The sequence below is a fragment of the Solanum dulcamara genome, chromosome 6 (assembly GCF_947179165.1).
Source record: "Solanum dulcamara chromosome 6, daSolDulc1.2, whole genome shotgun sequence".
In the NCBI taxonomy this organism is placed as follows: domain Eukaryota; kingdom Viridiplantae; phylum Streptophyta; class Magnoliopsida; order Solanales; family Solanaceae; genus Solanum; species Solanum dulcamara.
In genome coordinates, this window is record NC_077242.1 from 1981040 (window position 1) to 2008897 (window position 27858).

At 33.8% G+C, this 27858-nt stretch overlaps 3 protein-coding genes and 1 non-coding gene across 6 annotated transcripts; 3 read left to right on the forward strand and 1 right to left on the reverse strand.

Moving 5' to 3' along the window:
• Window positions 1-1551: 1551 nt before the first annotated feature.
• Window positions 1552-5045, forward strand: LOC129891733 (G-type lectin S-receptor-like serine/threonine-protein kinase At4g27290). Its single transcript, XM_055967189.1, has 7 exons — window positions 1552-2606; window positions 2749-3065; window positions 3697-3813; window positions 3916-4040; window positions 4109-4319; window positions 4401-4638; window positions 4722-5045. The coding sequence occupies exons 1-7, from the start codon at window positions 1603-1605 to the stop codon at window positions 4924-4926; spliced, it is 2217 nt and encodes a 738-aa protein (XP_055823164.1). The 5' UTR covers window positions 1552-1602; the 3' UTR covers window positions 4927-5045.
• Window positions 5046-14803: 9758 nt separating this feature from the next.
• Window positions 14804-15368, forward strand: LOC129892156 (calcium-binding protein PBP1). Its single transcript, XM_055967709.1, has one exon. The coding sequence runs from the start codon at window positions 14875-14877 to the stop codon at window positions 15217-15219; it is 345 nt and encodes a 114-aa protein (XP_055823684.1). The 5' UTR covers window positions 14804-14874; the 3' UTR covers window positions 15220-15368.
• Window positions 15369-22953: 7585 nt separating this feature from the next.
• LOC129892114 (universal stress protein PHOS34) lies at window positions 22954-26578 on the reverse strand. Of its 3 annotated transcripts, none has more exons than XR_008767270.1 (3): window positions 25727-26578; window positions 23304-23456; window positions 22954-23203 (listed from the first exon to the last, which is right to left on the reverse strand). XR_008767270.1 is itself a non-coding variant. In XM_055967660.1 (3 exons), the coding sequence occupies exons 1-2, from the start codon at window positions 26445-26447 to the stop codon at window positions 23334-23336; spliced, it is 849 nt and encodes a 282-aa protein (XP_055823635.1). In that variant the 5' UTR covers window positions 26448-26578; the 3' UTR covers window positions 22954-23203; window positions 23304-23333. The 3 variants fall into 3 exon arrangements, 2 of the variants coding, with proteins under 2 accessions (XP_055823635.1, XP_055823636.1); XM_055967660.1 differs by having other exon boundaries at window positions 23304-23461; XM_055967661.1 differs by lacking the exon at window positions 23304-23456.
• A 68-nt stretch (window positions 26579-26646) lies between these two features.
• On the forward strand, window positions 26647-26728 carry TRNAS-AGA (transfer RNA serine (anticodon AGA)). Its single transcript has one exon. It is a non-coding gene; the product is annotated as a tRNA-Ser (tRNA).
• The last annotated feature ends 1130 nt before the right edge of the window (window positions 26729-27858 follow it).

The following is a 27858-nucleotide window of genomic DNA, read 5'->3' on the forward strand; positions in this document are numbered from 1 at the left end:
AGTAATAAACAGTAAGAGAAAGAGAGAATTTTTCAATGAATTCGTGTGTGCAATCTTCATTGCAAAACTATAACAATTTATAGCAAAAACAGAGAAAAAACATAAGGAGACAAAGATAAGTGGAGAAAAAAGAGAAGAAAAAATAAGGAGAAAAGAAAGAAAAGCAAAAAAGGAAAGGGACGGACACAAAGTGGACATCCACTTTCACAACATCGAGCATGTTTAGGTAATAAAAGGAGGCAACAATATATGCAATAATTATAATCATGATTAAGTTTTAATAGTTCGAAAATCACTTCATCATAATTGATTAGTCTAAAGCGTACAACTTTAAAACTCCATAATTTCCCATCCACAGTCTTCTTAGGCTCTTAGCCGCCTCTATGGCCTCTCAACAGAAAAGTTGAAACAATTATCACTCAATTAATCAGTTAACTTAAGTGATTGGCTCATAAATTTTTTAAAAATAATTCACTTAGAGAAAATTTGGGTAGTTCTAAATTAATTAAACAAAGAAGCCGTGATAGACCTTCACTAATAAGGGTTTGTTTGGTTGAAGGGATTTGGGGTTATTACAGTATAAAATTTGAGATTAAATTTGTCCTTTGATTATGAGTATTAATGAAAATCAGGATAAAATTTGTACCAAAATTATGAAATTATCTATCCCATATAAAAGATAGGATTATTTATTCTACTTATAAAACCAATTAATATTGACTTAATTTTGTTTTGAATCAAATGACTCGAGTTATAGAAAATCAAATACAGGGTAATCTCCAAATCCACTTCATAGATGTGGCTCAGTAGTTTACGAAATTGGTTGGTAATCATGAGTCTCAAATTCAAATTGGGCGAAAAAACTTAATATTAGGGGTGTATTTAGAACATTTTTAGGAAAATAAGTGAGTTTATTTTTTTTTACCTATTTTCTTGTGTTTGGTATATAAGTAAAAAACATTATCCTAAAAAAGCATTTTATATATCTAAAACAAATTATGAGGATGGGGTTGGGGTGGGGGAGGGAGTTGTTTTATACTACCTCCGTCCATATTAGATGACATCTTACTAAAAATATTTGTCTCATATTACTTGATTACTTGCTAAATCAAAATAAAATTAATTAAATTTTTTCCATTTTAACCTTACAATTAATATGCTTTGGAAGTTTAAACAAATTTTGAAAATCCAAAAACTTCTTTGTTTTCAAGAGGCTAATTAATATGACAAAGGACAAAATAGTAAAGTTAAATAATCTATTAATGATTTCTTAATTACCGTGTAAAATGTAAAGTGTTCATCTAATATGGGACGTAGATAGTATTCAAGAAAGTTGTTTTTCTATAAAAAAAAAACCGAACAACCTTAGAAAATAGGAAAATACATTCCTATTTTGGGGGATAAAGTAACCGGTATTTGTGTTCATGGGAGGTACGGTAATTAGTCCAGGTGTGTCTGACCATATTATTTTAATATAAATTTTTTTACTTTTCATATTCTGTTTAAGAGGAATATTGAACATAACTTGTTAATTCTAAAGTGGTAGGCGTGAAAAATCAACTTTGTCAATCAAATGTATTGGTAATAATTTTTATATCAGCTATGTTGAGGCTCAAAAGCCTCAACATTGTCTATCAAATACATGAGTTAGAATCTATGAAAGGCCTATTTTCTTTATTCATTTGCTGCCAATTTCTCTTCATTTTACTAACTTCTGCAGCATTAGACACAATCACTACAGATAAATCCATTAGAGATGGTGACACAATTGTTTCAGCTGGAGGGGTTTATGAGCTTGGATTTTTCAGTCTTGGAAATTCGAAGAATCGCTACGTTGGCATATGGTACAAGCAGATATCACCTAGAACTGTTGTCTGGGTTGCAAACAGAGATATTCCACTTAATGACACTTCAGGAGTGTTAACACTTAAACCCAATGGAATTCTTGTACTTGTTGATAATTCCAATATCTCAATTTGGTCATCAAACTCATCAAGATCCTTAAAGAATCCAAAAGCGCAGCTCCTGGATTCTGCGAACCTTGTTGTCAGTGATGGAAATGACAGAGGCCTTGAAAATAATTCCGTGTGGCAGAGTTTTGATTATCCAGGAAATACTTTATTGCCTGGCATGAAGATGGGAAAAAATTTGGTCACGGGAATGGATTGGCATTTAAGGTCATGGAAGAGCACGGATGATCCAACTCCTGGTGAATATGTAGACCGTCTTGAATCTCATGGATACCCACAATTGTTCGTGTGGAAAAATTCATCTATAGAATTTAGCTCAGGGCCATGGAATGGTATTGCATTTACTGGTAGTCCTAATAATAAACCAAATACATATTACAATTTCGAGTTTGTTATTAAACAGCAGGAAATTTACTACACATATGGGATTAAGAATGACTCCATGCCCACCAGGGTAGTGCTCAACCCGTCTGGTGTGCTACAACACCTAATATGGTTCAACCGCAGCCAGAGCTGGTTTCTCTACTTGACAGCACAAATTGATAATTGTGATCGTTTTGCTTTATGTGGACCTTATTCAAGTTGCAACATCAATAACTCCCCTCCATGTGACTGTCTGAAAGGTTTTGAGCCTAGGTTTGTATTTGTTAAACTATCTGATCATCTCACATTAAGCTGTTAGAGAGAGCACACTTTTGAATTTGGTTTACTTATGTTTTCACACGCCCCTCATGTGTGTACTTGATTCTTTATTTGGTACTTAATTATGTTTTCACAGGTATCCTCAAGAGTCTGCAGCAGACTGGTCTAGTGGTTGTGTAAGGAGAACTTCTTTGAATTGTTCCCAAGATGGTTTTCTTAAATTTACGGGTATCAAGATGCCAGATTCTAGAAACTCCTGGCATAATGAGAGTATGAACCTTGAAGATTGTGAGAAAATGTGCTTAGCTGATTGCAATTGTACAGCCTACTCAGATCTTGATGTTAGAAATGGCGGAAGTGGATGCTTACTATGGTTTGGAGAACTCATAGATATACGAGAGTTTAGCCAAAATGATCAAAATCTGTATGTGAGAGTAGCTGCTTCAGAATTAGGTAATGATCCCACTCTGCACCATTTTCTCATTTTGTTATACAATATAAATGCACAACTCTTTAGAATTAAAGGAACTCTACTATCTTATTACTTACTTGATGGACATCAAAGTTGATTAGGTGCTTTAGTAGTTTGTATTATGTTCTTTTGCATTGGAAAAATTGTTTATCAGCCATTAAATGGCTGCACATCTACAATATTTCCCCCTCAAGGAGGGAGCTGATAATCTACGTGTCCAGCTAATATTGCTATATCATCCCCTAGTCCCCGTTGATGCAGACTATCTTTTTTAATAGAGTTTGCCATTAATAGGTATATTCAGAATGAATAACCATACAGGAAAGCCAAGATTGTTACATAACAGTTCTCTCCAAGGGATTTTAGGATAGCTTCCTCTCAGCTTCTGATATGCTAGACCTCATGGAAGATCAAGGATGTTAACAGCGGGTGTACTTAGTCATATCAAGGCTGTTAACAGCAGGTGTACTTAGTCATACACACTCTGTCCTTTACTGATTAGCAAGTCTGCAGGGCTTCATAATAAAATAAGAAGTAATAAACTCAATGCAATTCACCACTGATATGGCCAACTCATATGTAAAATGAAGACTGATTATTGAACATATTCAGACAGGAAGCGGAGGAGAAATAGGTCAACCCTGATTGGTGTCATTTCAGCAGTGGTAGCAACATTTATACTCAGCTTTTTAGCTTGGTTTTACTTCAAAAGAAGGAAAAGAAGAGGAGGTAAGTATACTTGAGGTAGTCTTGTCTATCTGGCTTACATTGCTCGCCTTTACCAAATTCTCATTGATATCATGTTTGTGGCGGGCGAATGTATATTGACAGGTTTAGAAGTTGAAAATGAGGACATGGAGCTTCCATTGTTCGATTTAGTTACTGTTACTAGTGCCACTGAAAACTTCTCTTCTGCGAATGTGATTGGGGAAGGTGGCTTTGGACCGGTTTACAAGGTAAATCAACATTGATCTTCTACTTCTGGCTAGAAGTGGAATCTTTAAATCTTGTTTAAAAATTGCAGGGTATCCTACCAAATGGACAAGATATTGCAGTAAAGAGGCTATCAAAGTATTCTGGACAAGGTGTTCAGGAGTTAAATAATGAAATCATTCTCATTTCCAAGCTGCAACATAGGAACCTTGTCAAGCTATTGGGTTGCTGCCTTGAAGGAGAAGAAAGGATGCTAATCTACGAGTTCATGCCCAACGCTAGCTTGGACTATTTCATTTTTGGTCTGATTTTCATGATTCATTAACTAAATTATACTTGATAGGTCTTCAATATCTCAGCATCACTCAATGATTATTGTGCAGATCCAAGCAGAAAAGCTTCACTCGCATGGAAGGAACGCTTTGAAATTGCTATGGGAATATCTCGAGGTCTTCTTTACCTTCACCAGGATTCAAGATTAAGAATTATTCACAGAGATCTCAAAACCAGCAACATTTTATTAGATAGTCACATGAATGCCAAAATTTCTGACTTCGGCCTTGCCAAAATATTTGGTGGAGATGAAGTGGAAGGAAAAACGAAGAGAGTAATAGGGACATAGTAAGTTTCTACACATCTTTAAATCATAGAATCTTTATTATATTAGATCAGTACATAAGCATAAATTTATTGAATTGATGTAGTGGATATATGTCACCGGAGTATGCTGTTGATGGGAAATATTCAGTTAAATCAGATGTATTCAGTATCGGCGTAATCATTCTTGAAATAGTTAGTGGCAGAAAGAACAGGAAATTTCATCATTTGGAACATCATCACAATCTTTTGGGACATGTAAGCACATATGGCACAAAATTCGTTCCCTTGATTCGTCTCTTTCAATTGTGATTGCATCTGTATAAATGTGTTCTGATTGTTCTTTAGGCATGGTTACTTTGGACTGAAGGGAAAGCGTTGGAACTGATAGACGAACATATCAAAGAATCATTTTCAGAATCTCAAGTGTTGAGATGCATCCAGGTTGGTTTGTTATGTGCCCAAAAATTCCCAGATGATAGGCCTACAATGGCATCAGTAGTTTTCTGGTTGGGAAATGAAGGCCTGGTTCTTCCTCAGCCAAAGAAACCTGGTTTTTTTATCGAGAGGAATACAACGGAATCAGCAGAGTCAACTGATGAAGGATATGTAAGTAACAGCATGTCAATAACAATTCTAGGGCCAAGATAGACATAAAATCCATCAATTGGAACTTTTGAAATGTATCAACTTTGTCCTGTTTGTCAACGGTATTAGTGTATATATGATTATATGAGGTGAATTGAGGAAGATACTCAAGTAGTCCTGTTTGGCATTTCCATGTATTCTTTGATACTATAATGGACGTAATGAATTGGCCTATTCTGAGTAACAACCTTCTAAAAACTTGTGAAACAGGGCATCATAACTTAGCCATCAGCAGGGCGGAAGATCATACTGTATATTCTGATTCATCGACACTAAGCACAAATTCTCGAAAACTGACATAACTTCTAAAATTAGTCAAATTGACACGTGATAAAATCTGAGTAAACGCACAATACGAATGTAATGTTAAAACAAAATTGCATATAATATGTACAACAAATGAATAAGAAATTAAGTCATTTTTCCATATATATACTCAAGTTTTCGGAGTACGGATGATGTTATGTGAATAAGACGTTATCATTGAGAGGAAGGTGCACTGAAATTTCCTTTTGTCAAGGAAAATAATGAAGTAAAATCCACAAATTAAACCAAAAAAACTGTTTTCCCCGTGGCACGCAACAAAAATGATGGTTCATATTTCTGTCCACTTCAATTTTTACCTTTTAACTTTATTTAATGCCACCTACTCCCTCCGTCTCCGTTTCAATTTATTTGTTTGTCCCGGTTGATTTAACATGAAGTTTAAAAAAATAAAGAAAACTTTTGAATCTCGTAATCCTAAATTAAAGATATGTTAAATGTATTAAAATATCATTTAATCTCATAATTTTAAATATGTCAATCTTTTATTAACGTACTAAAAAAAAAAGTAAGGACAAATAAATTAGAACAGATGAGTAAAATTTTGTGTTGTCTTGAGCTTTAAGGAAACACCCAGGAATATTCATGTACTTGCCTGTTTTCACTGTGTATACAGTGTCCCAAAATACTTGGATAATAATTAGTGTCTTTTTGCAATCTTACAAATCAGTGGCACAGCTAAATCCCCTCCAACAATTATAAAGCATTGTGCTAGCAGGTGTTATATAGTTTATAATTTATGATATTGGAGTAATTATTATTAAAGAAATAGGTATTACGGTTTAAATATAGTTGAGTATAGGGATGTGCAAAAATCGAATCGAAAAAAAGTTATTGGGTTAATGTGTTTTTAATGGTTTTATAAAAAAATTATCGGGTTATTGGTTCGATATTGGTTTTTAATATTGGATTATTGGGTAAACCGATAACTCATTAAGTAATTTATTACTTTACCCCTAAATAAATATTAAATATTAATATCAATACGTTATTGGTTATTACCTTTGTCCTTTGGCTTTCAATTCACACTATTGTCCTAGTTTTTTTTATCTGTGTTACACTTGTAAAGTTCTTTTCATGTTAGTCACTATTGTTTCTATTTTATGAGCATTCCGTAAAATTGTATTATTATCTTGTCGCGCTAAATTATTGGAAAAGTCATATAATTATTTTATGAGCATTTTCTTATTGATTAAATCGAAAATCGAACTGTTAAGGATCAAAACCAATAAACCAAAAACTAATTAAAAAAATATGCTATTAATTTAGCATTGTTCAAATTTGAAAATCAATAAATCGAACCAAACTGATTGATGCACACCCCTATGGATGAAATATTTTGAATAATACCACTGAAATAGTTGAACAGGGCACTATAGTTGAAATAACTAAAAGGTGTGTTTGTTCTGCAAAAAGAATGAGACTTTTTAAAATAAGTGTATTTTATCTGCTTATATTTTTTATAAATAGAAACATCAATTAATTACTCCGTATCGATCACTTTTAATTCAATTGGTAACTGGTGATAGGTTTGTCACTTTGTTGTATTCCAAAAAAGCATTATCCGCTAATTACTATAAACATATAATCACTTTTTAAATACAATCACTCCTTTTAATATATGTAAACTTCAGCTATCATGGATTACACCATGAATTTAGAGCTGGACATTTGAGATCTCTTGAATGAAATTCACAATAATTTAGAGAAGAAGAAGAGAGAAATTATATTCCAATTGTAACTAACTACAATGCTTGATATATATATTGGATCATCACTAATCTTCTAACTAACTGACTACTGCTTTGTGCACTGACTGAATATGTTAACTGACTAACTATAAGTTAGTTATAACAACTTAACTAACTGACACGTCACTAGTCTCAATATTCCCCCTCAAGCTGAATGGTAAGACCACATTCTTCATTCCAAGCTTGACCAGCAGATAGTAATGTTGAGCCTTTCCTAATCCTTTTGTAAGAAAATCTGCAGGTTGATCCTTTGTTCCTATATGGTGAGTTTTGATTAATCTTTGTTGTAGTTTTTCTTTTACAAAGTGACAATCAATATCTATGTGTTTGGTACGCTCGTGAAGTATTAGATTTGCTGTTATTTGGATAGCAGCCTTGCTGTCACAGTATAGATCAATAGGTTGTGTAATTGTAACTCCAGTTCTTTGAATAATCCAGTTAACCAAGAGAGTTCTGCTACTGTAGAAGCCATACTTCTGAACTCAGCCTCTGCTGAGCTTCTTGATATTGTCTCCTGCTTTTTAGACTTTCATGATATCAAGGAAGAGCCAAATTTGGCCATATATCCTGTGACTGACTTTCTAGTCTTTACAAGTGGCCCAATCTGAGCCACAATAGGCAACTAAGTGGTGAGAAGTGTTTGATGACATGAGCAGACCAAGGCCTGGAGCATTCTTGATGTATTTGATGACTCTAGTGGCAGCAAGCATATGAGACTCCTTTGATTTATGCAAGAATTAACTTAAAACCTGAACAGTGTAAGCAATGTCAGTTCTAGTTATGTTAAGATAAAGTAATCTGCTTATTAATCTTTGGTAACCCCCTGGATCCATCAATAACTTGTCATCAACCTTGCTTCCCGTAGCCATATCAAACTCATAGAAAGTGAGTTTTTGATTGAAATTAAGAGGAGTTAAAGCTGGCTTAGCCCCCTTGCCCTGAATCTGCAATCAGTTCAAAGGCATATTTTCTCTGATTTAGCAAAATTCCAAAGGTACTTTTGGAAACCTCAATGCCCAAAAAGAATCTCAAGTCACCAAGATCCTTTATCTTAAACTTCTGCTGAAGGTTGAATCTTATAGACTGAATAAGATCTGAATTGGAACCAGTGATGAGGAGGTTATCCACATACACTAAAACAATAACAACATCTGAACCAGTTGTGTAAGTGAAAAGTGGATAATCAAAATGACTTTGAATAAATCCTAAATCCTGAAGAGCATGTGTTAGTTTCAAATTTCACTTCATGGAAGCCTGCTTCAGACCATATAAAGACTTTTTGAGCCTGCAAACCTTGTTAGGAGAACCTTTATAAAAGTCATAAGGGATCTGCATGTAAACCTCCTCGATCAAGTCCCCTTGAAGGAAAACATTACACACATTCATTTGATATATAGACCAGTGCTTAGATGCTGCAATAGCTAGAACAGACCTGACTGTCACCATCTTAGCAACTGGAGAAAATGTCTCATTGTAATCAAGATCCTCCTATTGACTGAAACCTTTGGCAACTAACCTTTCCTTGAATCTTTCTACCTGACCATCAGCCTTGTGCTTGATCTTAAATACTTATTTACACCCTATGGCATGTTTACCTAGAGGAAAATCAACTATGTCCCAAGTATCATTCTTTTCAAGTACAACTATCTCTTTCTTCATTGCAAAGACCCATCTATCATCTTTGACAGCTTCATGATAGTTCTGAGGTTCAATAACTGAGGAGTAAGCAACTAGAAATCTTGCATAAGCAGGGGACAAAGTATCATAGATGAGGTAGTCAGACATAGGATAAGTACAAGTATTAACTACATAATCAGTAAACCATTTTGAAGAAGCTCTGGGTCTGCTAGACTGTTTCAGTGGTTATGGAACAAAAGTAGGAGGTTGAACAATAATTAGAGGCTCAATATTAGGTAATTGTGGAGGGGATGGAATATCAGTTGTAGGCTCAATAAGAACCTCATGAACAACTGAATTATTGAATTCTGAGCCATTGTCAGTTCTAAGAGTCTTGGCAGTAAAACCATATTGAGTTTTAATCATGCAAAAGAAATATTTTAACAACTAATAAATTTCATCTTTAGAATTCATCAGAAACAACTAAGTAAGTCTGAAAAAATCATCTACAATGGTGATGAAATATCTTTTTCCATCAATAGTTGGCACTCTATATGGTCCCTATACATCAGCATGTAGCAAATCAAAAATAACATTTGAATGAGTAGTACTAATAGGAAATGGTAGTTTAGTTTGTCTAGCTAGAGGGCACACAGGACATAAACCACATGATATATCTATAGTAGTATGTAAAAACTTGTCCATCTTCTGTATAGCTGTAATAGGCATGTGTCCAAGTCTTCTATGCCAAGTGTTGAGTGTAGAATTGTCCTTAACAGCAGAAAGAGTTGTTGTAGAATGATGTACTTTATTAGAGGCTGAAAGAGGAGAGTTTAGAAGTTGAGATATACCAATCAAATAGAGACCCCTTAATTCTCTACCAATCCCCAATACCTTGCCACTGTAAAAGTCCTGAAACACACACAACTCAGGATAAAAGCCTATTATACACTGTAGTTCCTTAATGATTTTGGACACAGATAAAAAATTAAATTTGAAGTTTGGAATATAAAGGACATCTTTTGTCTGTTGTGATGCCAATATATGCACAAAACCTTTGTGTGTAATATCAGATTTCTCATCATTTGGCAAATATATCTATTTAATTTTTGATAACTGTTGGAATTTACTTAGTATATCTAGTCTTGAGACCATTTGATTGGTTGCTCCTGAATCTATCACCCATTCAACTTGGTCCAATTTAGATAGCAGGGACAAAAAATTGCCTGTATTTGAGTCATTAGAGTTAGAAGGACCAGTAAGGTTAACTGTAGGTGCATTTGCTGCAATATCTGACTCTTGCCCTTATTTGATCATCTATTGAATCTGATAGTATTGCTTAGGTGAGAAAATTGCTTCTAATTGTTTATTAGTAATTTTCTTTGATGATTCCTCAGCTACATGATTCACCGTAGTCTTTGGATGATATTGAGGCTTTGTCTTTGACCTATTATCATGTGAAATTTTATCATACTGATAATCACCTCTCTCATGTTTATGACCTTTGTTGTACTGAAAATTCCTCTCATTTGTTTGACCTAGCAATCTCCTACATACTGCTCTAGTATGACCTGGCTTCTTACAAAAATCACAATACAAATCTGATCTCTTAGGCCTGTAATTAGGTGCTGGCTTGTTTGTCATTAAGGCAGTAGTCTCATTGATCTCCAAATCTGACATCAATTAGTGAATGATCTCTGACTCTCTTCTTGCATTACCAGGGCATAGATTTGATTCAATCTAGATAATGGTTGCATTATGAGAATTTGACTCTTAGCTCTAGAATAAGAGTCATTCAATCTTGTAAGAAATTGAAAAATCCTGTACTTTTGTATGTGTTCAGTGAATACTCTTGAGGTCTCGCAATTGCATGTTGGAGGAGGAATCAAGGCATCAAATTCATCCTAGAGATCACTAAGTCTGGAGAAATAAACTGACACGGTATTGCTTCCTTAAGTGAGGAAGGCTATCTCCTTGTGCAGATGGAAAGTTCTTACACTATTTTCCTTGTCAAACTTTTCCTTTAATCTTTCTCAAATTCTTCGAGAATCAGATGCATATGCAATTCCTTTCATCAATTCCTTTGAAACTACATTCATAATCCATGAGAGGACAATCGCAATACACCTTTCCCATCTCTTCAACAATGCTCCAGTGTATGAATATTTTGCACAGCTTCCATTAACAAAACCTAGTTTGTTCTTGCCAAGTAGAGCAATCTTCATGTACCTGCTTCACAAAGTGTAATTCTCTGTTCCAGTTAGCTGAATTATGATCAAAGTTCTTCCTGGTGTATCCGTTGTTTGCAGAAATAATGGATCATTGTGATCAATAGCTGGCTCAGTACGATTTGTTGGTGTCTCCTCCATTATCGAGATCAAAAAGAAAAAAATGAAATCAATAGAGTTGATGCTTCGCGGAAATGCGCACACTTGAACGAGTGCTCTGATACCATGTAAACTTCAGCTACCACGGATTACACCATGGATTTAGAGCTGGACATTTGAGATCTCTTGAATGAAATTCACAACAATTTGGAGATGAAGAAGAGAGAGATTTTATTCCATTAACCTTGATTACAATCAACTAACTGCAATGCTTCATATATATATATTGGATCATTACTGATCTTCTAACTAACTGACTACTGCTTTGTGCACTGACTGAATATGCTAACTGACTAATTATAAGTTAGTTATAACAACCTAACTAACTGACACGTCACTAGCCTCAATAATATAGTAATAATATTACGCCTTAAGCCAGTAGAGTGTCACATGATGCACTAATAATCTTGGCAATGTAAAGGATATCTTTTATACGACATAGTTTTTCGATCGCTATATTCTTGCCGTAGCGAATATGGATTAACAACTCAATTATGAAAAAAATGGTTACAAATAAAATAATTCGATCGTCAAATTTCTATCTTGAGGTATTTTTTTTTCTAGTTATTTTTTTCAATTTCTTTATTTGTTTACTGTTTATGTGATATTATTTTCCGTATGAGTATGTTTTAATAAGAATAACACATTTTTATATTTAAAACTAAATTAGTTATGACTGAGTTTTTACAAGTCCACAAATATGTTACAACGTGTACTTTAACACAAATTACAACACTATAAGTTTCTTTATTTGTTAAATTCTATGATGAATTAAATTACATTACATAAATTAAAACGGAGAAGAAATGAAATAATTAATAAAATATATCTATAAATTACAACCAAAAGACCAGAGAAGATCGATTGTGACTTAACATACTGAAGGAAAACATTCAGTACGTACATTTCCTTCCATTTCCGTATTCTAGTTTAACTCTATCGAAAAGTTTGTAGAAGACGAATTTGGAATAATATATAGTGCTTATTTAATAGAGAAAAATGTTAGTTATAAAAAATACTTCAATTTACTAAAAATAATAATGGGACATCTGAAGTTCAATGGAAGAAGCAGAAAGTACAACCTTAAATAGGAGATTGAATTAGAACTCCCTCTTTTTCTTAGATCAAGATCTAGGATGGTCCAAAAGTTGCTATATTAGTGGCATTACTATTCTAAACTTGGAATTTTATCACTTGAGATAAAAGTCGATTCAAAATTTTGAGTTTATGTAAACAAAATTATTTATATATATTAAGTTAATTTATTAATATAAATATATAATTTTGATCAAAATTATTGAATTTTGTTAGATATAACTCTAAATCCACGTTTGCAGCAACATGTTTCTGTTCTTAACTGATATTATTTCCACGTTTCTTTTCTTGTCTTGTCTTGTTTTATCTCATTTTTATTGCTTTTATTCTGCTTTAGATTATTATTTTCTATATGGTTTGATGAATCTTGTTACTGTTGGATAATAGTGATGGGAGGAATTTAACATTGGAAGATATTTATTCTATCCAAATTCTTACTGCTTCAATAAACGAATCTAAGGAGATGTATAGCGTAATTTGGGGAGATATAATTATATAAAGGATAATTTTATCAAATAATAAAAAACAATACACGTGTGTGCTAAAATCTTAAGAGACACTCATTTAAAATTAGTCGGAGTGATACATTAGCGATTATTTAAAAGGAAACTTGTCGAAGATTGAACGTAAATTGCAATCTAAAATACACATTCATCGCCAATCCGTTATTAAATCGAATTGAGCACATTTTTTAGAGGGAAAAAGGGTCTTATATACCCCTCAACTTTATCATTTAGAATTGATATGTTCCTAGTGACTCATAATTAATTTTAAATTTACTAGTTAAAGTTTTTTTATTAAAAAAATATAAGGTTATATTTGATCTTTCTCACACATAATTTATTTATTTTAATTTTTTGATTCAACAGCTAAATTGAATTTATTATTTTGATGGTCAAATTTATTTTTCTCACTACTTTTCTTGTGAAATTTATCATACATGCCCCAATTTTTTTTTATAGATAAAAAAACTAAATTACAATATTGCAATAAAAAAAATAAGTTTTCAGTTACAATATAGCCGCCAAAAATAGTTTTAAATTTTTTTCCTACTTTTTTCTCTTTTTTCCATTCACACTTTATTTTTTTTCATTTTTCTTATTTTTACACCAAAAAATGAAAGAAAAAATAAAATAAAAATTAGAAACTCAAATAATGATAATCAAAGAAGTCAAAAAATTATTCTTGTGTGAAAAAGATTAAATATACCCCTAATCTTTTCTATAAAAAAAATCATGTATGGATGTTTTTTTATTTTAATTTACTTTCTCAAAAACAAATATACCCCACCCCATACATGAATTTTTAAAAAATTTAAAAATAAAAAAAGTATTTTTTTTTCACTTCTTTCAGATGAAAAGAGTATATGTGAATCATTTTTGTAGTTGTGGGGTATATCTGAGCCACTTTTATAATGGTGGGATATATGCGAGTCATTTGTATATATATGTGTCACTTTCATAATGGAAAGTATATCAGCTCTAAATGAAAAAGTTGAGGGGTATATCAAGACCTTTTCCCTTTTTTTAATTATTTAGAGACATAAGTCATTCATCATGGCTTCTTTGATACTGTATTCCTTTTTTATATCTGCTTTGAAATGGTTTACTTGAGCCAAGAGCCTATCTTTAAAATAACTTCTCCTACCTTCAAAAAATATGTAGGGATAAGATCTGCATATAAATCATCTTCTTCAAATACCCTTTATAAAATTATACGAAATATATTATTATTATAGAGACATAAGTGGAGCGTCGCTAATTTTTCCTTTTTAAGTCCTGAAAAGAACAAATCAAACAAGAAAAGATAGGAACTTAATAATTGATTCAGATTTAGGAATATTTTTAAATATGGAAATGGGCAAAACCCACAAAAGTTGCCCTAGATAGCGCTAGAAGCAATTATATGAATGGTTAATGGTATGACCCATCACACATGTACCCTAAAACACACGTAGACATCGTTATCATTCAGGGCATATAGGGCAGTTCCAATGTACAAATTATTCTGTATTAACAGGGTTCTAGGAGGGACCACATCTCAAGAGGTGTAGTGTAGATAAATTATTAATGCAAATATTAGTAATTATTTTTGCGGTTCAAATTTGTGACCTATAAATCACACAAATGGAGACAACTTTTTTGTGGGCCGAGGGATTCCTCTAATTTAACCCATCGTTATCATTCAAATCCTAGAAATAGTACTGTGAGGAAAGGCTTTCCCGTAGATTTTACTAAAAAACAACTCCTTTTTCACAAGTGTGCTGTGCTTTTCAAATGATTCTTCATGCAACTTCCAGGAAGGAGAATTTTACAAGCCAACAATTTTACAACCTCCACACATTAATTTCCTTCATTACTTATATATATATAGATAGATAGATAGATTGATATGCAGACATATACACAAACACACAACACATACACACCAATAAAAAAATGGGTGATGATCCTTTTGGATTCGAAGATTATTTCCCTTCGATGATGGAGAGATTAGGAGCGGAAGGATTCATGAGGGAGCTTTGTAATGGATTCTGTTTGCTTATGGATGTGAGTATAGGGCTAATAACTTATGAGAGTTTGAAGAGGAACACAATGAATCTTGGTTTGAATGATTTAAGAGATGATGAGTTGATTTACATGTTGGCTGAAGGAGATTTGGATGGTGATGGAGCACTTAATCAGATGGAATTTTGTATTCTCATGTTTAGATTGAGTCCTGGTTTAATGGATGGATCTAAGAAATACATGGACGATATGGGGCTTATTGATTTACAACCCTAGCTAGGTTTTTTCTTGTGTGTTTTATTTATGTTACTTGTACTAATTAATATCATGAGAGATATGATGATTTTATGCCAAATAAATAATTCTCCATGTATATCTATGTGTGTATTAATTTGAAGGGGCGATGATTAATTGTCATACCACGATATCAGGTATTTCTACTTCATGATAATGTTTTCATCTTTTGTATGCTGTTCAGTAAAATACTGAAGAAGATGAAAAGATTTGTTCTATGTTGTTTTGATCGATTAGAAGGTATAATTAAAAACATCTCGTTTCTTTTTATTTTATTTTTGGATGGATCTAAGCAATACATGGATGATTTGGGGCTTATTGATTTCCAATCCTAGTTTTATTAATTTCATGAGAGATGATGATATCTTATGTCAAATAAATAATTCCTCATGTATATGTGCCTTAATTTGAAGGAGTGATCATTAAGTAATTATCAAACTATATCAGGAATTTCGACTTCATAATGTTTCTCTTGATCATTTTGTTGTTCAGTGAAATAGTGAAAGATATTTTATTAATGATGGAAAAGAATGAAAAGATTTGTTCTATATTGTTCAGCTCAATCAGAAGGTAAGGAAACATTATATCTCATTTCCTTTTATTTTATTTGTTTTGGATGGATATAAGCAATACATGAATGATTTGGGGCTTATTGATTTGCAACCCTAGTTAAATTTCTATGTTTCTATGCAACTTATGTGCTTATAATATCATGAGAGATATCTACAACAACAACAATCCAGTGAAATCCCACATCGTGGGGTCTGGGGAGGGTAGAGTGTACGCAGACCTGACTCCTACCAATGTAGGACGGCTGTTTCCGAAAGACCCTCGGCTCATGAGAGATATCTATGCCAAATAAATAATTCTCCATGTATGCCTATGTCCCTTAATTTGGAGTGCTGATTAATGATCATACTACATCAGGTACTTCAATTTCTTTCTTTTTATCTTTTATTGTTCAGTAAAATATTGATGAAGGATATTTCATTATTAATTTTAAAAAAACAGATAAAAGGATTTGTTATATGTTATTTAGATCGATTAGAAGGTAATACATGTGTCTTTTGATGTAACTTGCGCTAATATCTACATCCAGGTACTTCCACTTTATGATGTTAATATATATTCTCTTATGCTTTTTTGTTTTTGAAGTATAATATTGAAGTGAATTTATTACCTCGACTTGATAATGTAATATATATATATGATGAAAAAAGAGATGAAGAGATCTGTTATATGTTGTTCAGGTCGATTAGAGGTAAAAAAGTATTTATATTTCTTTTTATCTATTTTTTTTGGGTGGGGTAATTAGTATATACAAAGTTAGAAGTTAACAAAATTAGGTCGAGCATTATTTAAGAAAAACTATAATTTACAAGGGGAAAGGATTAAAGGCAAGAACCAATACGTATTAAATTTGTCTGAACCTAACTAATTTATTGTCTATGCTCATATATAAATTCTCAAGTTTTTTCTAGGATGAGAATGACAAAATACTCCTGATCTCTTGTTAGGGGCAGAAAAGTACAATTCTATATTATATACCATATACTTCGTTAGAAAATCCTACATTCAATCTCGGAGGAACTCATCTATGACCCCCTAAAGTTGGCACCAACTTTCACTTGAATATCTTAATTAGACTTTGTTCATTTTAGGCACCTCATGTCATTCTTTGTTGTGTCATTTTGATACATTTTTTGCAAATCAGCTAAAAAATTACAAAATATATGTAATCCACTAGTGGATGACATGACATGCTGACTAATAAAAGGAGGACATGTCAGTTTGGTTCACAAAATAAATTATTTTTTTATTTTTCAGCTTATACACCTAAATTAAAAAAAATAACAAAAAAATGAAAAAGAAAAAAAAAGGGTCATCTTCCCCAGTTCAATGTTCCCCCTCAGTGCAATCATGTCTCTTTACACACACACACCCTAGCCCTCACCTCTCCTCTCTCTCTCTTTCTCTCACCTTCTCCAATTCTTTTTCCATTTTTTCCTTCTTTCATTTTTTTAATTATTATATAGATATAAGTCTCAAATTTTTCGGCAAAGCTCTATTTTTATTATGAAAATAATATGAATTGATTATTTTCTTTGGCAAAATTCGTTATTGTTTTTTATAATTATGATGAAGAATTATTAGTGGGAAGAAAATGAAGGCAATGGGCGGAAGATTTTGATGCTATCAAAATGAAAGGGAACGAATTTTTTAGCTTCGGTACGCAACAATGGTTTACTATCTGCGCCAATGAAAGGGGTAAGGTTTAGTGGAGAAGAATAAAGAGTTGGGGGAGAGTTTATTAAAAGTGGTGGCGGTGCGCCGCCGGTGAAAGGGTAAACGGGATTGAAGAAGAAGAAGAACAGGGGTGGGGGTAGGTTGGGTTAATTCAAAAATAAGTTTTATTTTTTTAAAATTCTTTTTGAATTATCTAAATGTAGTTTTTATTTTGTTCAAAATCAGAGTATTGCTATGCTTTTACAAGATTTTTCCAAATTAATGTGGTGGTCATTTGATGAATGGTGGTGGAAGGAGAAAGATGGAAGAAGAAGAAAGGAAAAAAAATCACAAAAAAATGTTTTTCACGCGCTCAAAATGAGTGCAATACACGCATTCTGCCAACTCAGCAAAAAGTGTCAAAATGACACAGCGAAGGATGACATAAGGAGTCTAAAATGAACAAAATCTAGTTAAAGTGTCTAAGTGAAAGTTGGTGTCAACTTTAGGAGGGTACCGATGGGTTTAGCCTTCAATCTTTGACGCATTTTCTATCGTCTGAAAAAATGGCGAAATAAGAATTTTCACTGAACCAATTTAAGATATGAAGAGTTAAACTCATGAAGAAACCAAGAAGATTCATATAAGACTCATCCTTAACTAAACTACTTATAATTATTGGGAGTGCCACTCGAATAAGCCTGCTAATACGTGATTCGAATTTAGTCAGAGATTTAACGTGGACTTTGAACACCAGGTGAGAAATAAAAAAATCTACTTATAACAACAACAACAACAACTCAGTGAAATCCCACAACGTGGGCTCTGGAGAGGGTAAAGTGTACGCAGACCTTACTTCTACCAAGGTAGGACGGTTATTTCTGAAAGACCCTTGACTCAATAAAAGCATAAAAAAGGTTAGATAAGGCTAAGAAGTTCAAAGCGATATGGAAAAGCAAATAACGAAAGCGACACAGATAAAATAGAGTAATCAAAGTACAGAAAGTAATAGATAATAACAGAAATCAGAGCACAAGAAATTATAGTGCGCTAATGCGCCTACTAATAAGGGAAAATATCGAGACTATGTACTAGCCTTCTACCCTAATATGAGTCCTGCACACCCTCCTATCTAAGGTCATGTCCTCGGTAAGATGTAACTGCGTCATGTCCTGTCTAATCATCTCTCCCTAATATTTCTTCGGCCTACCCCTACCTCTTCTAAAACCATCCATGGTCAATCTTTCATACCTCTGCACTGGGGCATCTGTGTCTCTCCTTTTCACATGCTCAAACCATCTCAATTGCATTTTTCGCATCTTGTCTTCCACCGAAGCCACTCTAACCTTGTCTCAAATAGCCTCGTTTCTAATCCTGTCGCTCTTGGTATGCCCACACATCCATCTCAATATTCTCATTTTGGCAACTTTCATCTTTTGAACGTGAGAGACCTTAACTGGCCAACACTCTGCCCCATATAACATGGTCGGTCTAACCACCACTTTGTAAAACTTGCCCTTAAGTTGTGGTGGTACCTTCTTGTCACATAGTACACCGGAAGTGAGCCTCCATTTCACCCATCCTGCCTTAATACGGTGTGTGATATCATCGTTAATCTCTCCGCTGCCTTGCGTGATAGACCTAAGGTACTTGAAATTACTTTTCTTTTGGATGGCCTCGTCACCAAGCCTAACTTCCGCGCCTACCTCTTGGGGTGTCTCACTGAACTTGCACTCTAAGTATTCTGTCTTAGTCCGACTCAGCTTAAACTCTTTAGACTCCAAGGTATGTCTCCAATCCTCTAGCTTAGCGTTGACTCCACTACGAATCTCATCAATCAGGACTATATCGTTCGCGAAAAGCATACACCATGGCACCTCACCTTGAATTTGTCGCGTCAATCCATCTATCACCAAGGCAAATAAAAATGGACTGAGAGCTGATCCTTGATGCAACTCCATCACAACTGAAAAGTGCTCTGAGTCCCCTCCTACTGTCTTTACCCTGGTTTTGGCACCTTCATACATGTTCTTGATCACCCTAATGTACGCCATAGGTACACCTTTAGCCTTCAGGCATCTCCATAGTACCTCTCATGGAACTTTATTGTAAGCCTTTTCTAAGTCGATGAATACCATATGCAAGTCCCTCTTCCTCTTCCTATACTGCTCCACCAGTCTCCTCATAAGATGGATGGCTTCTATAGTTGAGCGTCCCTACATAAATTCAAACTGGTTCTCTGAAATAGACACACCTCTCTTCACCCTCATCTCCACCACTCTTTTTCACACTTTCATAGTATGGCTTAGAAGCTTGATACCTCTATAGTTGTTGCAACTCTAAATATCTTCCTTATTTTAGTATAGGAGGATCATTACGCTCGACCTCCATTCTTTGGACATCGTTGTCGTCTTAAAGATGACATTAAATAACCTTGTTAGTCACTCCAAACCTATCGAGCTCGCGCTCTTTTAAAATTTCTCTGAAATCTCATCAGGTTTGGTCGCTCTTTTCCATCGCATCCTACGAACAACACCCTTCACCTCCTCGATCTTAATACTCCTGCAATCCCCAAAATCATGATGTCTCCCTGTAAATTTCAAATCTCCCAATACAATCTCTCTGTCCCCTTCTTCATTCAAGATTTTATGGAAGTATGACTGTCATCTCTGTTTAATGAGGGTCTCCTCTACCAATACTTTTCCATGCTCGTCCTTAATGCACTTCACTTGATCCACATCACGTGCCCTTCTCTTCCGCGCCCTGACTAGCCTGAACAATTTTCTATCCCCGCCTTTCTCTTCTAGTTCAGCATAAAGGCGTTCAAAAGCTGTCGTTTTTGCGGTCGAAACCATCGACTTCGCCTCCTTCCTCGCTATCTTATAAAGTTCCCTATTCGTCCACTTCTCCACCTCATCTTTGGTGTCTATCAACTTTGCATACGCCATCTTCTTTACTTCCACCTTCCCTTGCACTTCTCCATTCCACCACCAGTCACCTCCATGCCGACTACGACTACCTGTCGAAACTCCTTAGATTTATGGTAAATCGGCAACTAAACTACTTAGAAGAAATTTTCATCACTCTTTCTTTGTTTCAATTGCTACAACTTATAAAAAAAATATTGCTCCTCTCGTGTTTTTCAACCTGCACACTTTTGTAACATGACTTTTTGTTCTTTTTTTAAACTCAATTTCAATTCCTTATCTTTTTTTCTATCACATGCTTCAAGTATTTGTCAGTAATAATTTCTGTGTTGTTAATTGAACGTAATTGTATTAAAAAAAAATCAAACAGAAGAGAATTAGGCCTGCATTTTGTAAAATTGCTTTTTGACTTCATCTTCACTAATCAATTATAATGATTTCCATCAATGAATATTTGTGGAGCATTTGATCAGATATATACGTGTATGTTTTGTCATGATTAAAAATAATTATGGATACAAATTTGTATAAATTAAAATAGATTGAATAATGCCTGTACATATCACTAAAGTACAAGGCATGCATCTATGTAGAACTAACAAACGAAGCTTCATCATGTTCTTGGAGACGGGGGCAGGGCCACGTGTGATCAAGAGGTTCATTCGAAATTTTTTCGATAAAAATTATATGATTTATATAGTAAATATTGAATTTTTAACTTAACTTTTTTTTGTATGTTTACTTCTTCATATTTTAAACCCCTTAGTGAATATTTCGACTCCAACACTAACTTGGACATCATTGATTAGATAGGAAAGAGATCTCTTATCTAATTAACATCACCAAGTGGCAAAGTCAATAATTTCTCTCTGTGGTTTGTTTAAGATCTACTTATTATTTAAGTATAAAAAGTAATTTTTGATATACATTTCAAATACTCTTTTCTATATATAGTACAAATGTATAATGTTCCGACTCTAAATTCTTTTATAGTTTGTTAAGAAGAAAATGATCCTTTTCTAAATTTGGAAATAATTTAATATAATTTTTTTGTTTTACCCAAGTTGATAATTTTTTCTAGTAACACAAATGTTAGGGCATATTTAAGAGCTCCCATAAAGGAAAATTTTTTCTTTAATTTGATTTTCAAATATATATATCATAGCCCGACCTTTGCTTCTTTTTTTTTGTAGCTGAGTGAAGTGTATTAATCAAACTTATAGACTATTGAATTTAAGCAATTAATTTCATTATAATGCGTATTAAACTTTAATACAAAACGTTTTTCTTGCTTAGAATAATGCTCTGTTAGAGTAAGAGAATAAAGAAAAGCATGTTGAAATATAAAATCCAAAACAATACACTAGTTATAGATACATAATCTTGCATTTCATTGTGTTGAAAGTTGAAACCCCTTATATTGTTTTTCTTTCAACAATATTCACTCATATTCACCAAGTACTCTTTTGTCGTTTTTTAATGATCATATAGATGTAGTGGCCCCTCACATGCTTCTTTTTTTTAAAATCTATTTTTCATTTTTCTACAAAAATTATATCATGATTTTTAATGGTTGTTGTAACTGTGAGGAAAGTAGAAACATTTTGGTGAACAAAATAGTTACTCATTTATAATGGAGAGAAGTATTAAAAATATCTTTAAAATTGATGTAAATTATTAATTTTTTTAAAAAAATTATTGACAGTCTTAAAAATACTTATTTACTTGACTAACTGAACTTAAATATACCTTCGATCTGGCAACATGAGTGAAATACACCCCTGAATTATCGCCAAGTTTAAAGGTGTTTTCAACACTTCTCTCGACTTTTTATTAAGATCTTAATGCTCCTACAAGAGCTTGAGATCACTTGCTGTGTCATGTGACAAATCGGAGTGTATTTAAATTCAATTAATCAAATAGAGGGGTGCTTTTAAGATTGGTTTAGGGATGTTTTTCATATTTCTCTCTTTATAATGTTAAGGGACTACCTAGAAAATCATTACCTACTTGTGGATCTATTGTTAATACAATGATTGCACATCTTTTGTGAAGAGAAGGAACCAAGCAGGCCAAACCCAATGTTGTTATGCATCTGCCAGTCCCTCATTTGGTTAATTCAGCTCTTTTAGCAAATAGTTTGGCTGAACTTCAGAACTTATCTACCCTAAATGCTTCTCACCATTTTTCATGTAATGACTCTTTTAAGTAATGCTGATAAATCTTTTATTACCAAAAGAATAAAACGTGTTGGACAAAATAGTCCAAATCATTTGAATCCAAATGAAAATATATGCCAGAGGAGAAGTATATCCCCTGCAGCTGAGGAATGGTCACTGTTTATCCAAAAATCTAATGTTATGTCTGAGTTGCCACTTAGCTTGTACCTGAGTTCAAGAATTAGTATCCCAAAGACCAAACCATCCAGATAGCTTCTAGTTTCCCCAGTCAAACTTACGCAACATATCTTGATGCATTACACTATAACATCCATCAATACAGGCATTTGTTTAATGCATGACCAGACTTGTAATGGGATAAACACAAGCATTTAGTGGACGTGTCATTAAAAAGTTTTAGATTGCACTGCAAGTATCCAAAGGCAATCAAGTAACAATATTGTGAAGATGACAAACATAACAGATACAATCATCAAGAAGAGACCATAATAAGTTGATGTTGAGAGAGACAAGCTACAACAGTTCATTTACATAAAATGACTCCAGGCATAATGAAGGGCCTACTGGTTCTTGAGGAAGCTGGTCAATACAAGTGCAAGCCAAGGGAAGACCTCATCCACCTTCATTATGAATCTGTCAAGAAAGAATCAGGAACATCTTAGCAAAGCATGGAGAGCTGAGAATATTTTTTTATCAGTAGGAGTAGGAAGTTGAAGGGGAGCCTTGGAGTAACTGGTAAAGTTGCTGCCATGTGACCAGGAGGTCACGGGTTGAAGCCTTGGAAACAGCCTCTGGCAGAAATGCAAGGTAAGGCTGCGTACAATAGACCCTTGCGGTCAGGCCCTTCCCCAGACCCCGCACATAGAGGGAGCTTTAGTGCACCGGGCTGCCCTTTTAGGAGTAGGGAGTAATTGTAGTCACAAAAAAAATGGAGATGAGAATTAGTGAAGGAGCTACAAAAGTTAATGCATACACTCAATAACGTTGAAAAGCAGACTCCCCAGACTAATTAATGATACTCGAAGATCAAGTCAGTAAAAAGTACCATAGCTAACGATGTGTTCAACCAGGTTGCAACTCTCTGCAGGACAGTCAACAAACGTAACCCTCTTTCATTTCTAAACAGAATCTCAATGTGTTATTCAACTATTCTCTCATGTGTCAATTCTACTTCTTTCAATGTGACACAAACTTATTAGTTAGAGCTATGCAATAGCATCATAAATGGTCAAAGAAGCAAGTATCCTCGGAAAAAGGCCAGTACAACTCCCATACTTGCCATCTCTTGAAGAAGTTAAAATTATATAAAATGTGAGTAAATATGACACATATTGGCCCCGTTCATTTTATTTCTTTCTTTTTTCTGATGAAGTTAGGTATTTTCATTACTGTGATCAAGGAGATGCAAAACCATTGATCTTATTCCATTAACTCCTTGACTAAAACCTGAATGGGAGACAACCAAAAGAAACCATTCAAAAGAAATAAAATATCTAAACAGCCATCTTCCTGAATCAGTACTGATATTCTTAAAAGAGCTGGAACCCACTTCCTATCAGAATTGTCAGTGTGTTTCTGTGCAAGTAAACTTAATCTGATGGATAATAATAGCCTCAAAAAGTCTACACCAATCTCCATGCTTACAGGTTTCTGGCTTAACAAGCACATTAACCATAGGGTTGTCTATCTTTACATCATCTGGAACCAAAGCACTCTTTACAATCTTCATGTATACTTCTTCTTTCCCAACTAATCTTAAGGTAAGCTAATGTTCCATGATATGCATGTAGATAATAAAAAGAACAGCATCTAGCAGACTTGAGAAGACCAAGTCATTAAACAGATGGACTTGGATTTTGCTCACACTTGGAAATGCCAAATTCAAGCATATGTGTCGTTTGATAGACGACAAGTTCGAAAAAGCGGCTTTGGAATTGGCATCTAATTTATCACAACTTCACTCTTCTTCTTTTTTCCTTTTTCTTCTTCTTTTATTACTAGGATCAGTTTTACCATCAGTTCACTCATTGAATGATGGCAATCCCCTTCAGAGATAGCCTAAAGTCGTGGATAGGTCACACAGTATGAAACATGTGACGGAACAACATTGCACGCCACAGCTATCCTCCACCAAATATCTTTCATAGTGCGCCCCTAAAAAAAAGCTCAGTATAGAGGACTTCTTCACCTATGAGATCTTGGGTAAGGGATTGGTTGATTCAAGCTAACCATTCTTTTCTTTTCGACTAATAAGTCCAACCTTAAGTTGAGCTTAAACACCAATTTACTACAGCACATTTGGAAACTAAAAGAGGATTAACTTTAGGATTTAACACGTGTGACTGTTAGCATTCTAAAAACAGGCTTACCCAACATTGTTCTCTCAGAAATAGGTACCTGACTATCCCAAAATAATTCCTTTTCACATTTCTGGTAATTTTCATACCCAGGGTTCTGATGTATGATGTCAATAACAGAAAAAACAATCATGACCAAATTACGTTTTTCCCCAAATTATTATGGAAATCAGATTTCAGGAAATTTCATCTATGAATCATAAAAGCAGTAAGCTCATCCTTATATATTAAAAGAAACAGCCTGCAACATGGCAAAATAGAACCAATCATTTTTGCCAATCAAGACAACTAATAGGAACAGAACATATGTTAACCCTATTGAAAGATAAGGGATGACAATGGAGGTAGAGAAGCTTAGGAGGATGGACGATCTAGCAACGGTCAGGGAGGCAAAGACTTCATTTTTTTCCGTTAGAGTGGAGGAAGGAGGAATGCTTAATTTTGAATTCAGTATCCCCATTTACTTCCTTTTAACTTCTCAATTGATATTACTCCTACATAATTGAGCTTAACTTGTAGTACTAAATTTTATCATCAAAAAGATAGAGCAACAATGTCCAATGTCAAGCAGAAATTAAACAATAAATCAGCCATTGTACTCTAACCTGATTGTTCACAACACCAAGTGATTGCTAATATACATGAAGATCATCAGAAACATAATAAAAGACTTAATAATGAAGAAAATAAGTAGAATGAACAGCATTCCATAATCCAAACAAACGAAAAGAAGAGCACAAAGAAAGAAAAAATGCTTACTGCGAAACATGAAATGGAAAAAAAGTAACAAGCGGCATACCTTTTCGATCCTCAGAAGCATCATGATACTCTGCTTCCTCCTCATCTTCTTCGGCAGCTGAAGCAACAGAAACCACCGGCTCTACAACAGCATTTCCACTATCCTTGTCATCAGGGTACCTAACAACCACAACAGGACAAACACAGTGCCTAACACAATAATCACTAACACTCCCAAGTCTTCCATCGCTTCCCCTCTTAGTAGCTCCAAATCCTCTACTCCCCATAATAACAGCACTAAGCCCTAACCTCTCAACCTCAAGACACAGCCTCTCCCTCATATCATGATCCTTAACAATATGGATCTTAAATGGAATCTGAGCATCAACCAAAGGCTGAGCTAGATCAGACGCTTTAGTAGTAGTAAATGTATCGAAATCATCCTCAAGCTTCCTCTGACTCTCCTCGTTCTCAGTATCAACGATAGATAGATCAACGGATCCCCAATCAGCACCGTAGAGTACGGAAGTTGGACGAACGTGAACAAGGATAACGGCGTCACCAGGACGTAGGTACTGATTTACAGCCCACTTAACGGCGAAAGCGGACTCGTCGCTTAGATCAACGGCGATTCCGATCTTACGCTGAGCACCGGCGGTAGGGGTATCGGTGGTGGAAGGAGTGGTAGGTGGTGGGAAACGTGGGGAAGATGACTTGATTTTGATGTTAGCGAGACGGGGGAGATCGGAATCGGGGGTGGGGGGTGGGGGATGTTGCTGCATTTCTTATGGGAGTTGACCTATAGATTTCGTTTTGTTTGATTGATTGATTGATGCTTGTTTATCGCTATGGAGGCGAGAATTGCTCTTTTTGATGATGATGATGAAGGAATAAAGAGAGAATCCAGAAGGGGAATAATGGACAAACTGTTGATTAAAGTGAAGTATATTTTTAAAATAAAGGTCTGTGTAAAAGCATGAGGTGGACGTGCCGGAGTGGTTATCGGGCATGACTAGAAATCATGTGGGCTCTGCCCGCGCAGGTTCGAATCCTGCCGTCCACGTTTTTTGCTTAGAGTATATTTTATTAAATTAACTTGGGAGGGAATAACATGTTTCTGTAACAATTTAATTTTTAAATATCAATTTTACGGACAAGTAAAAGTAAATGCAAGCAATACTTTCTCTTTTCCAAATTATTTATATAAACCTCTTGATTTTGCTAAATAAATAAGTAAAATGAAACATATATTAGGTTGCGTGTTTGAAACTTGTCATCGACATATTTTATGTAGGGTTTTTTTTGAAAAGTCACCTGATAATTGAAATTAGGCTGCCGTCCACGTTTTTTGCTTAGAGTATATTTTATTAAATTAACTTGGGAGGGAATAACATGTTTCAGTAACAATTTAATTTTTAAATATCAATTTTATGGACAAGTAAAAGTAAATGCAAGCAATACTTTCTCTTTTCCAAATTATTTATATAAACCTCTTGCTTTTGCTAAATAAATAAGTAAAATGAAACATATATTAGGTTGCGTGTTTGAAACTTGTCATCGACATATTTTATGTAGGTTTTTTTTTGGAAAGTCACCTGATAATTGAAATTAGTGTAATTACTAGTCTAGTAATTACACAATCTAATAATTACGATGACTTATTTATTTGTCACAGTGTAATTACACTGTAATTATAATTGTCCTGTTTGGTTGCACAAGTGTAATTACAAGGTTATATTACATTTTAAAAATAAAAATTAATTATCTAAACTTAAAATTTATATTAGACAAATAAAGACCTTTATAAATGATAGTAAGTTAAATATTAATTAATAAACGTATGCTCTTAACTAATATTCGAAAAAATAATTTATTTATATTTTTTAAATTAGTATATTTTAATTAATTTAATCGGAAAAACTAAAACTATAAGATTTTTATGAACATCATGAAATGTATGTTTGACAAAAATATTAATATCATAAATATATTGTCATAAAATTATTAAAATATTTGACAAAAAAATAATTTATCAAGTTTAACTAAAAAATAAATGGTTTGCAATGTGAAATATCAAGTCAATACTACTAAAACAAATGAAATTAAAAATATGACATAAATTCTAAATTCAAAACAAAAAATTTAACATATACTCTTATATCAAATTTTAACACAACGTACATAAATATGATT